Genomic DNA, 12,471 nt, shown 5'->3' on the forward strand with positions numbered 1-12,471 from the left:
ATAATTTTATAAATTTTTCATATATTTTCTCCCTCTTACCTTTATGTAATATAGAACTCTTAGTTTAATGCTTAAATTCCTTACGATAAACTATGTCCCAATGTATGAGAATGAGTAACGATAAACTAACCGGAATTTGAGTCTTACTTCAATTTCATAATATTATTGAATGCCATTGTTTTATTCACTCACAATTTAAGAAGGCCAAAATAAGTGGAGCTAAAAACATAATATTACAATTTTATTCTCAACTGCAAAATGTCTTCCGATTTTGGTTTAATTAGGAAAAAAACGAATACGAAATGTTGCTTTTTAGATTTTCAAAGTTCATAAGTTATAACTTTATCAAAATTATGGTAACAAGACATTCAATAAATGATGTCTTTTACTTTAGATCGATTTGATTAACAAATTTTTTATCCCATGAATGATCCCTTCTAAAAAATAGAAGAGAAATTTGCACCAAGATAGAAACAAGTACCAATCACAGACTACTAAATTAAATAAAGAAGGAAATTAAACCTCATTTTGCAGGTTTGGGAATGGGTATCACATTAAAATCATGACTATGAATGGTTAAGAGTTTAAGTATAAAACTGGTCAATGAAGAAGAAAAGGGGAAACTCACCCCATAATTAGATTAGATGGACTTACAGCATCAATTTCCGTTAAAATTGACAAAATAGAAAAAAATCATTTTTATAGAAAATAAATAAGTGAAAAAGAACTGTTTTTTCCCCAGCATCACAACATAGCTCCATTCTATAGTTTCTCAGAATCTGAAGTCAGGATCCACATCCATTGCCCAACAGAATTTCGCCAGCAGAGATTTGTTAAAAATCTGTAACATTCAGGCAAGTAACTTGAAGATTAAAACATATGAGTGAGGAAGGCATACACATAGCAATCAAGCACAAGATCCTGTCAGTTTTGACCACAAATGACCATACAGAAAATGTAAACTTCCACATGCATTAAAGTAAGAACATTTAGTATTTCCATATGCATAATATGTAACTAAATTTTCTTCTGAACAAAATACTACATAATTGTTGTGTGAGTACAAGAATAGTATATAAGAAAAGAAAAACATTATATGGATCAAGTAAAACCCTTTAAAATATTTGAAGGGTGCCAAAAAATAAATTTTGTAATTATTTAAATAAACTTAAAAAAATTAATTGGGACTGAACATGTTCCTACCATATCAACCCTGCTTCTAGAAATTGATAACGCAACAAATATTAATAACATAATCTAAACAAGGAAGAAGCCACAGCACCTTTTCAATAGGAACCTCATGCCGCTTGCACCAGGCAACTGTAATCCTAGGGTCAAGGTAGTTTATCTTGGATGTGCCTAATGCCACAGTTTTTAAATCTTCTTTGGTCTTCATATCACGTTGCATCTTCTCAATTTTTGCATTGGTTTGAGACATCTTTTTCTCTAACCTGAAGATTATGTAAACCAAAATCATAAATCATGTTTAAACAATCAATGATTAAAGATGTTACGAAAAGCTAAATTACACTTCAGGAGTCAAGTTCTTTTTTGTCTTTCCATCTGAACTCTTTAAAGGGGGTTTTCCTTTCCTTGCCCTGTCTAAATCCGTTTTCAGCTCCTTCAGAACAGCCTGCAGGTAAAGATAAGCCACATATAACTGTGTTAATGGGACACCCAGACCAATGCAGTCCCATATTAACAATTTTCAGATATTATTATAAATACCTGAAGTTCATCAATTTTTTCAGTTAACTTTGACATTTGTGCATCATGAGACTTTGAAACACTACGTTGATGATTGCAAATGATAGCAACCTGTTATGAAAGACACAAGTCATTACAACTTAAATGTGGAAAATAAAAATACTAACATGCAATATCATAGGTATAACTAAGCAACATGCTTTAGCCAATTCACCTGTTTATTTGCATGCTGATAAACAACAATTTTCTCCCCAACATCTCCATCTTTAGTTTCTTGATTTAACTGTCATCAGATAATTCCATAAAAATCAAGTATGTAAGTCTATAATATATCCAATAAAGGAAATCATAGTACATACATAATCCAATAAGCATGTTTGACTTTAGGGTATATATTGATAGCATGAGATTTTTTAAGACATTTAAAGGATACAATTCGAAGAGAAGCACAATTTTATAATGGCGTGCAATTTTGTAATTGTGCAGAGTCATTATATTGCATACAAAATGTATAGAAAAGTTTTTATAAAATCCTGAACACAGAAAAATCTGAAGGCGTAGAAAATAAGAGGCTTTGGTATATTGCTCTCTAATAAGACATGCTATCTTAGCTATTTTATATGGAGGTGGGAGGTCCCACATTAAAAAATTCCAATCAAATAACAACGTATACTGAGGCTGAGATTATATACTAGCGGTATAAAACAGATCAAGGGAATTAGCTTTTTTCCTTTTTCTTTATTTTATCTACAAGGAATGTGAATATTGGGAATTTTCAAATCAACTTGTACCATATTATCCAATGTGATTGATGCATTGAATGTACGGAAGACTTTTGCTGTTAGACCAGGCATGAGTTCCTTCAGATGAGCATTTAATTTACTTGTATCCAACTTATCAAAAAGATCATCACCAGGACGTTTATCTGAATATTAGAGGGAAAAAATAATTAAAGTGCTACAGTCACATGCTTAAAACAAAAAAAAAAAATCATAGTTAATTTCCCACCTTTTTGTAACTTCAATATTGCATTATATACAGGAAGCTCCACCTCAACTGTATTTTCATACTTGATAGAATCTTTACCAAGGAAGTTAAACTGCACAAAACAGAGGTAACAAAGTTACTAACAAATATAATTATCAAGGGAAGCTACCATTAAAACAATCTGAGAGGGACTACTAAACTTAGAAAAACCCCTGAAGGACTTAAAACTCATCAACCATAACATAGAGTAAAGTGAAAATAATTAGAAACACAAAAACCTTGAGTTTGTTGGGAGGTTCTCTTGTCACATTCTCTACTTTTAATGTGCAGCAACCAACAGTATCAGCTTCATCGTCATCCTGAAGAAATGCAATTAAGAAATACCAAAATTTAACAACTAAAATAAAACTAATCATCTACTATGAACACATTCAAACACACTATGGAAGCTGAATGCGAAGAACAAGTTATTACAACAAATTTAAATACTGTATACATTTATTCACCTCTATGTTTGTTCTATAAAGTATAAGATATTAATATAGTTCAAAGGAAACTTTCACAGATAAGAGTAGTTGAGGCTAGGAATACCTCCTTGGCATTTACAAACAAAGGCTTTCATAAAATGAGTGTATAAGTGCATATACCAACAAAATACCTTCTCATTGCCAGCCCTCAGAGCTAGTTTATCAATAAGGTAAGTAGCAACGGCAATTTGCAGCTTAGTAATATCTTTATTGGTAAAATCTTTTGTGTATGCAGACCTAATGTTCTCTATATAATCCTGCACCAAGAAGTCAATAACTAAAATAATCAGACGTGTCCTTTAAAATGTCATCCCAAACCATCCAACAGAAAATATGAAATTCACTAGGTGTGAACACAGCATGAAAGCACCTTTAACATCCTAGCTTTCTCATACTTTTCCTTGTCACTTTGCCCCTTCAACGAACTACTAGCAGCCAGAAACACATACTTGAATAACTTTGGATTTATAGGATCACTCCAATAGGCTAACCAGGTAACTGTATTATCATGTCTTATCTCCTTCCACCTGCCAAGGTTAGACAACTAATGATTAGAAAAACTGGTTCCAACTAGGTAGCATATTCAATATTCTTTTAAATTTATTCTCTAGTAAAACAATTGGAGTAATACCTTTCACCAGGAATAGGACATTCAGGAATTGGGGCATCCTTTCCAATATTAATTGTGATGTCACCTGGATGAATGCGTCTTTTCAATTTTCCCATCTAGTAAAATAAATTACAGTCAATAAGTATACATTATAAACTTTAGAAGCCAGTAAAAATCCTGCGATATATATAAAACCACTGTATCAGAAAAAAATAAGTCTTGTCTTGTTCCAGTAACAACTATTATAACAACCTTGGGGTGCTCTCCTCGGCCTCGGAACAGTCCTGGTGGTTCAACTCTAAAATTCCCAACCTAAAAACAAAGATCAGATAAAAATTAGTCAACAGTTAAACCATTCCTAAAGAGAGTACATTAGAAAAAAGGTTGAGAATAGAATGCCACAAAATTAAAGAGGAGAAAAAAGAGGAGCTTCAAGCACATGCAACTCCCTTAAAAACATTTTCCAAATACTGTGAAGCATACAGAAACACAATTATATGGAAAGAAAGATAGTGTATCCTTACAGTGCCAATTATTCAGCAAAAACGTGCACTATTAATGGCAGAAGTGGAAATTAAATTTACATGAAAAGTTAGAATAATTTTAAATTAAGTTCTTCGACTTTAGACCATGTGCAAATTAAACCTTTAAGGTTTATCGAAGTGCAACTAATGCCTGCAAATTCAAATTTTATTTTGAATACCAGAAAAAATCATCACGTGACTCAGTTACAACATCATTAAATTCTGTTGAACCTTTAGTAAACCATGCGTAATTAATAATGTCACTTTATATTCCCCTAACAGCATTGTTTATGCACAAAATTTGAACACTAAGGTCTGATATACACATGGCCCAAAGTCGGTGTATACTTGTCTATATTAAATTGGCAACATGATGGTGAGTGACAATGTTCTGGTCTGCATTAATAACTTCACAAACCAATCTAGCATAAAGTATGTAGGTCAATATCCAACCACAATAACAATAACTGAACAACTACAAGAGAAGGAAACATCAATAATTCTCCCACAACAAAAATATAATTGCCCGACTACAATTCATAAAGTTTGTACGAAATTTTTAAGATAAAAATCTACACAAATTAGAGAGAGAGAGAGAGAATTAAACCTTCTCTTTAACACCATCTACCATAGCCCACATGTATTTCTCCTCTTGTTTCATTTTCTCTTCCTTCAAAATTTTCTTCTCCTGTATAAAGAGGAGAAAGGGGGGGGGGGGGTCAATAATCAAAACAAAAACAATAAACAAGGCAAGAATAAACCTCTCGGGCTAACTCAGTTAAAACTTGGCACCATTCAAATTCAAACAAACAGGGTATGGAAAACGACAGGGCATGGAATATTTCTGCATTTCACTAAAACATTCTTTCCTAGTGTCAGCCCCCAAAGAAGTTCTTACAGAAAACAAATTTCTGAATACAATAAAGGGAAAAAAATAAATACAGACACGATTATCCCTAAATTTTCCACTAAATATCTATCTACCCTGCTGCACACAGTCCACTGTCTTCTTTTGAATAAAACTCACTTTCCCCGCCATTTTGCTATGTGCATATTCTGTTATTCCTACAGTGAGAATTTTCTGTGGTCCTTCCTGCCTACTTCCCCATGTGAGCTGTAACTCTTTGTGATTTTAATTTTCCATTTCAGGCACACTTTAATAGGGCATATATATATAATGTGAGTCTTTTGTAAAATAAATTAAAACTGCATTATGAGGGGACATTTGCTTACTCTTCTCCTTCTCACGTTGGAAATAATAAAAAATCTGTTTAAAAAACAGACAATGCTAAAATATGTAACCTTCTACTATTGTCAAGTGAAGTGTAATGTAACAAATGACAAACTTACTTCGGTGGTCATTTGCTTCTTCTTATCCTTCACACCTTGGTACCAGTCATATATTGGAGTGAAATCACAGTCTTTCAAGTTCTGTATTACGTGATTTCTTCCAAGCAACTTTCGCCAGTCATTCCAGAAATTATCCTTGAACTTATCTTTCTGCATGTACTCCGTATCTCGCATGACTGCATACATTGTAGCAACCTGAAAAATAATTTTAAAGTTCATAATTTGGAAAAGAAATCAAAAGAGAATTTAAAAATAAACTTGCGAATAAAGTAATTAACCAATCCCAATTCATCAAAAGAGGAAAGGAACAAGAGCAAACAGTCAACCAAAATCTGAAGAGCATAGTCATTAGAGATAAAATCCTACCTCCTCTTGCTCGGGAGTCAAATCAACTGGTCTCCCCTTATAGAGCATCTTTACCCCGTGCTGCTGGTAAGGAGGGGGGAAAATGACACCATTGTGAACCAAAGTAGTCCACTTTTTCTGCCCATCACCAGAGCTAGGAAGAAGTTTGCTAGATTTGGAATATTCTGAACCACTGCCTGATTTTTTAACTATCTTCTTGGTCTGTTTCTTGAAAGGTTTTGAACTAGACTTGTTAACTTTAGTAACCTTTTGAAGCACCTTCTTCGTGGAAGATGATTTATCACCTGTCATGCCTTGTTTCTTTATTCTCTGGGAAATAGGAATATGATCATCATCATCATCATCCTCTGTCTTCAGCTCACGTTTCTCAGAGACTAGCTTAGTTTTGATAGATGCATCTGAAGCGGAGACCTTAGGCTTCTTAACAGAAGGTTGCAAGGAATTACTATTATCTAGTGGTCTTTTAGCTGGCAAAGGAGATGGCCTATCCTGTTTATTACTCATGCCAGAACCATTTTGTCGGTCTTTCTGGATTTTAGAAATAGGCTTCTTATCAGAGTCTTCGTGGTTATTGCTAGTTGTTCCCAAATTCAAATTACGAGGTAACTTTTTTGCCAAAGGGACATCATCATCATCATCAGAGTCTTCATAAGATTTCTTGACAACAGACGTCACTTTGTTATCATGGTTAGAATTCTTCAACCTAAAACTCAACGGTTTATCATCCTCGTCATCTTCTGAATCTTCACAGAAATCTTTACCACTGTGCTCAGTAGATTTTGGTTCCACCTTGACATCAACGGACATTTTCTGTTTATCTCCCAATGAAGGTGATTTTGAATTTGCTACAGACAACTTCACAGAGGAAGTGTTGCCAACAGAATTTGGAGTTCTTGAGATACCTACAGAAGGCTTCATGGCTGATGGCTTAAGAGATGGGGCAGTATTACCTTTCTGCAAGCTAGATGTCTGGCCATTCGAAGAAGGTGCATTAGGAGTCTGTCTATATGACTGTCCATCGTGAATGTGAGAATTAGACTTCCTTGCTTCTGAATGTGTTTGGTTTTTCTTACTTGAAATCCTTTTGTAAATTATCGGTGCATCATCATCATCGTCAAAATCATGAGGTAAATTTGGTTTATCGGAAGTCTCAACAGCCATTATTCAACTATAAAAAGTGTTGGCATATACATCAGATACAAATTCTGGATAAAAGAAATGAAGTTTCAATTAATCATCAAACTTCAAGTTTTAAATTTCCAAAGCAAACATAAAGTGACATCACCAAGGAAACATCATTTGTACAGAACCATACAGACAAGGGGTTTCAATTGGAATAAAAGGGAAAACAACCTAATCCATACAAGAAATGATGATAATACAATTAGAAATAGATCAAAAAAATTATTCAAATCCCGTTGTCATCTGAAAGAGAAAATCGAAAACCTATCCCAGCACTTCCCGTTCAAACTGATGAAAATAACAACATTAAAATATTGATAAAAATTCATGATGAGCTACGTCCTCAGAGTGTAGCACTGGCATATGCCGCCCAATTGAACCAAGAACAATGCCCTATCAGTGACACTCGCTCACAAACATAAAGAAATTTCTTTTTAAAAAAAAAAGACCCACAACAGCATACGCATAAAGCAAAACAAAAGGACAGCAGCTCAGGATTGCATCAAAAACAACAAAAAGGTTGAATCAATAGGCCACTAACAAACTACTTCCCTGGCCTATATCAGATTCCAATAAACAAACATACAAACCAGTTTAAAATCAAAAGTTCAAAGCCAAGAAAAGATGAAAGCACAGAGTAGACAGCCGGAAACAAAAGAAAGCCAAGAACTCATTACCAAGCTCGTCAAAGCCTATTCTTATTATTCTCTACAACAGCTGAGAATACGAGGGTTGTATCTAAAAATCCGGAATAGGCACGCACTCACGTGTAAAAATCTTAATCTAAAATTTCGACCAGGAAAGAAGCACCCACAAAAGTTGAGGTTTATGTCGTATTGTGATGTGAGGAGCAAGGGGATAAAAGGAACAAGAACAAGAACATGCAAAAGGTAAAAGGGGGAAAGGGAAAATGCTGGGGAAAGAAAGATCGAGAAGAAATTGCAGCGAAAGAGAAAGGATGATAGACAATCGATAGAAGCAGCAATTGCAGGAAGTAATAACAAGTGAAGAATGAAATAGAAAAAGCGATTGATTACCGAAAAGGATGCGAATGAGGGTGGGTGAAGGTGGAGGAAAAATAGTGGCAGGGTGGGTAGCTCACAGATAGAACCAAAGGCGAAGGAGGAGAGAGAACGAGTTAGGGTGGGTGAGTCGAACTCGACTCGGCGAATTTCGGATGAGATATAGGATGGAGCAATACGATAGAATACAAATTTACTTACAAAAAAACACAGATGTCAGATTGGGGTCTGTGTTTTTTTTGTGTCCGGTTACTTTGTTTCAGCTAACGTTTCTCCTCCCTTTCACTTCCTTTATCTTTCACCTGCAATTGGGCCTGTTACTTCTCTTCAGGCCCAACTTCCGTGGTTTCGGCCCATCCCAAAAAAATAGCTTAAACAAAGATAAAAGATATTTTGCGGCTTTCTTCTTTCGTCTTAAATCGGTTTGATTGTAAGAGACAAAATAAAATCTTATTGACTTGTGTCAGATTTTTTAATTGAAAAATATGCACATAAATATTAAATGAAATTCACTTTTTTAATTATTTTAACTTGATTTATCTCGTATTTACTGTTATATCAACAAATTACTTTATTAAAATATATAATTGAATTCGGACTAAACATTCCAACAATTTCCTTTCCGATGTATCCTGATAAATAATTAATCAAATATTAATCTTCTATTTTTATTGAAAAAATGTATTTTCATGCTTTATTTATGATTTTCTCTTTAATTTATTCTTAATCCCTTAATTTTTAATTCTTAATTTTTAATGAAAATCAAAATTTTAGATTAATTTAGTTCTTTATCTTTATAATTGCCTAAATTTAATTTTTTTAATTAAATTTGGTTAAATTTATTTGAAGTTTCAAATATTTTTTTCAATTGAAAAAAAAATAATTCAACTGTTATTATCAAATGTGTTTAAAACTTTAAATAAATTTAACAAAATTTTGGTAAAAAACGAAATACACGCATTTATAAAGTTAATAGATTAAATTTGATCAAAATTTTAAAAAATTATCAATTTAAATTTTTTTTGAAAATTAAAAGATCAACAACATATTTAATCCAAATATCAGTAAACTAACTATATGTCATTTCTATTTTATGAACAAATCAATGTTAATGAAAAACTTAACCATTCATTCATTATTAGTATACGTTTCACCAAAGAAAAAAAATCATATTACGTTGTTTTTGTTTTTAAAGCTGAGATCAAACGACAAATATTTAAATAAAAATGAAAAAAATAATGTTATAGTAGTCAGAAAAAAAAAACTACTTAATCAATGAAATAACATGAAACAATTGTACATTACCTTTGGTATTAGTTGTAAGAACAGGTGATCGATTTCAAACTTATAACACAGCGAGACTGCAATCTCCAGATTACTGAATAGGTGGTATGGTGATTGAAAAAAAGTGAGCCATTTGTTGAAGAATATCACAGTATTTATAGTGTAAAATAATATCAATATATGTAATAATATCTTTATCTTTTATTTAAATGACAGATAAAATCTTATCTGTGAAAATTAAATCTTAATCAAATATATAACATGTAAAGTATAAAATGAAAAGAAAGTCTCGTAAAATGGATAGGATAAAATAATCTTATCTATCGAATATTTTGTTATAAGATAAATCATCAATATTTAAAACATTTACATAAGTTATATACATTTGAAGAAGTCACAATGTTCTTTATTTTATAGTTAAATTTACATGATATATATTTATTATTTAAAGTATAAAAAATATAAATCTTATTGTTACTGCATAATAAATAATCTCATCTATTAAATTAAATTTAATAAAAATAAATCATTCAATAACTAAAATATTTAGACAAAATATATGAATTTGACAAAAGTCATTGAGTTTTTTGCTAATTTCATTTTGTTTATAGCATTTTGGACAGAGTCTTATCTATTTCAATTGATTCTTTTATTAAATACGTTTTCAGTATCCAAAATATAAAAGAAGATAAAATATATTTTTAATACAATATATAATATTCTTATCTATTAGATAAAGTTTTATAAAATGAATGGCTAACGACTAAAAGATTTATGTGTATACAGTTGTTTGATATATAATAAAAGGGTTAGATATAGTTTATATTATTTGCTGAAAAAAAATATTAAAAATATCAGAAAAAGAAAATAGTAATGGTTTAATACAGTATATAATATTAATACATATAATAATATCTTTATCTTCTATTTAAATGACAGATAAAATCTTATCTATAATCAAATATATAATCAGTATGTAAAGTATAAAATGAAAAGAAAATCTCATTTTTTTTTATGGATAGGATAAAATAATCTTATCTATCGAATATTTTTTTATAAGATAAATCATCAATATTTAGAATATTTACGTTATAAGTTATATACATTTCAAAAAGTCACAATGCTCTTTATTTTATAGTTAATTTTGGATGATATATATTTATTATTTAAAGTATAAAAAATATAAATCTTATTGTTAATGCATAATAAATAATCTCATCTATTAAATAGAATTTAATAAAAATAAATTATTCAATAACTAAAAGATTTGGACAAAATATATGAATTTGACAAAGTCATTGAGTTTTTTTCTAATTTCATTTTGTTTATAGCATTTTAGAGAGAATCTTATCTATTTAAATTTATTATTTTTATAAAATACGTTTTCAGTATCCAAAATATAAAAGAAGATAAAATATTTTTTTTAATATAATATATAATATTCTTATCTATTAGATAAATTTTTATAAAATGAATGACTAACAACTAAAAGATTTATGTCTATACATTTGTTTGATAGATAGTAAAATGGTTAGATATAGTATATTTTATCTGCTGAAAAAAAAATTAAAATATTAAAAATAACAGAAAAAAAACAGTAATGGTTTAATACAATATATAATATTCTTATCTATTAGATAAAGTTTTATAAAATGTATGGCTAACAACTAAAAGATTTATGTGTATACATTTGTTTGATAGATAGTAAAAGGGTTAGATATAGTATATATTATTTGCTAAAAAATATATTAAAAATAAAAGAAAAAAAATAATGATTTAATACAATATATAATATTTTATTTATCCGAGCCATTGTATTCAATACACTACTAAATAAAGTTTAATTTATGAATTATATATATTTTTACTTCTTCAACTTTAAATTAAAATTGAAATTAGTTTTCTTTCAAAAAATTTGACTATTTTTTATTTTAAAAATTGAAATTAGTTTTCTTTCAAAAAATTTGACTATTTTTTCTTTTATCTTTAAAATCGCATGATCATTTTAACCCAATTTTATTAAGTTTATTTAATATTTTAAATAAAGTTTTCAATTAACATGAAAAAAATGTGTCAAATAGTTTAAATTACTCAAATATTATTATTAAATACATTTGAAATATAAATAAATTTAATAAAATCTGATTAAAATAATTATATTTACACATTTATAAAGTTAAAGAATTAAATTGAATGAAAATTTTGAAGAGAAACTAATTTTTACTGAGGAATCAAAAGAATATTTAACCCAATAAAATACAAATTAACATGTTTTTAAGGCTTATTAAATAAAATACTAATTATTCTGTACACCTTATTTATTCAGTTATGATTGGAGTTTGTGTGAGAAACTTTTTTTATGTATTAAGTTTTGGACGGAAAAGAGTAAGTGAAAAGGACATTGACTTGCCAAAAAATTAGGGTTCCCAAATTCGCTAACTACTTTCAACTTAATTAATGAACTAAATAAACAAACTTGACTAAATTTGGATTTATTAATAAATGAAGTTATTTTAAATTATTCATCACTTGAATTATTTAATCATAATCTGATTATATATATAAGAAAAGTTAAGTTGAGCTTTGAACTGAATTACTTTACCAGGTCTAGTGGAACGAGTCAAGCCTGATTTAACTACTATTATACCCATTTTCAAAGTTTGATGAAAGCTTGTGAAAAGTTATGTAAAATATTAAAAAAAAATAATCCTTTGACAATATTTTCTTATAACATTTTAACATTATCGTGATTAATTTAAAATTACTTTATAATCAATAATAATAACTATAAATACCAATCACAAAATAACAAGTAAACAATATTAAAATGTTCTTAAAAAAAAGTTATCGAATTATCATTATCCTTAGAAAAAAATAGCCACGAATAAAAATGGGAGGCATAAACGAACAGA

The 12,471-nt window shown here is 29.7% G+C and overlaps 1 protein-coding gene across 1 annotated transcript; it reads right to left on the reverse strand.

Annotated features, from left to right (window-relative positions):
* Nucleotides 1-604: 604 nt before the first annotated feature.
* On the reverse strand, nucleotides 605-8,534 carry LOC124831506 (DNA topoisomerase 1 alpha-like). Its single transcript, XM_047305516.2, has 16 exons — nucleotides 8,291-8,534; nucleotides 6,072-7,276; nucleotides 5,706-5,900; nucleotides 4,963-5,043; nucleotides 4,084-4,143; nucleotides 3,853-3,947; nucleotides 3,592-3,748; nucleotides 3,353-3,478; nucleotides 2,973-3,053; nucleotides 2,716-2,806; nucleotides 2,499-2,632; nucleotides 1,922-1,990; nucleotides 1,729-1,818; nucleotides 1,530-1,633; nucleotides 1,283-1,451; nucleotides 605-841 (listed from the first exon to the last, which is right to left on the reverse strand). Exons 2-16 carry the CDS (start codon nucleotides 7,230-7,232, stop codon nucleotides 773-775), a joined length of 2,682 nt encoding a protein of 893 aa, XP_047161472.1. The 5' UTR covers nucleotides 7,233-7,276; nucleotides 8,291-8,534; the 3' UTR covers nucleotides 605-772.
* Nucleotides 8,535-12,471: the final 3,937 nt, after the last annotated feature.

Source organism: Vigna umbellata, chromosome 3 (assembly GCF_029865625.1).
Source record: "Vigna umbellata cultivar VRB3 chromosome 3, Vumbellata_1.0, whole genome shotgun sequence".
In the NCBI taxonomy this organism is placed as follows: Eukaryota; Viridiplantae; Streptophyta; class Magnoliopsida; order Fabales; family Fabaceae; genus Vigna; species Vigna umbellata.

Coding starts and splice junctions, on each gene's coding strand:
- LOC124831506 (XM_047305516.2), bottom strand. CDS start 7,232: ATGGCTGTTGAGACTTCCGATAAACCAAATTTACCTCATGATTTTGAC. Junction 3,948..4,083: donor GCCGAGGAGAGCACCCCAAG/GTTGTTATAATA, acceptor TTATTTTACTAG/ATGGGAAAATTGAAAAGACG. Junction 1,634..1,728: donor AAAAAATTGATGAACTTCAG/GTATTTATAATA, acceptor CTTTACCTGCAG/GCTGTTCTGAAGGAGCTGAA.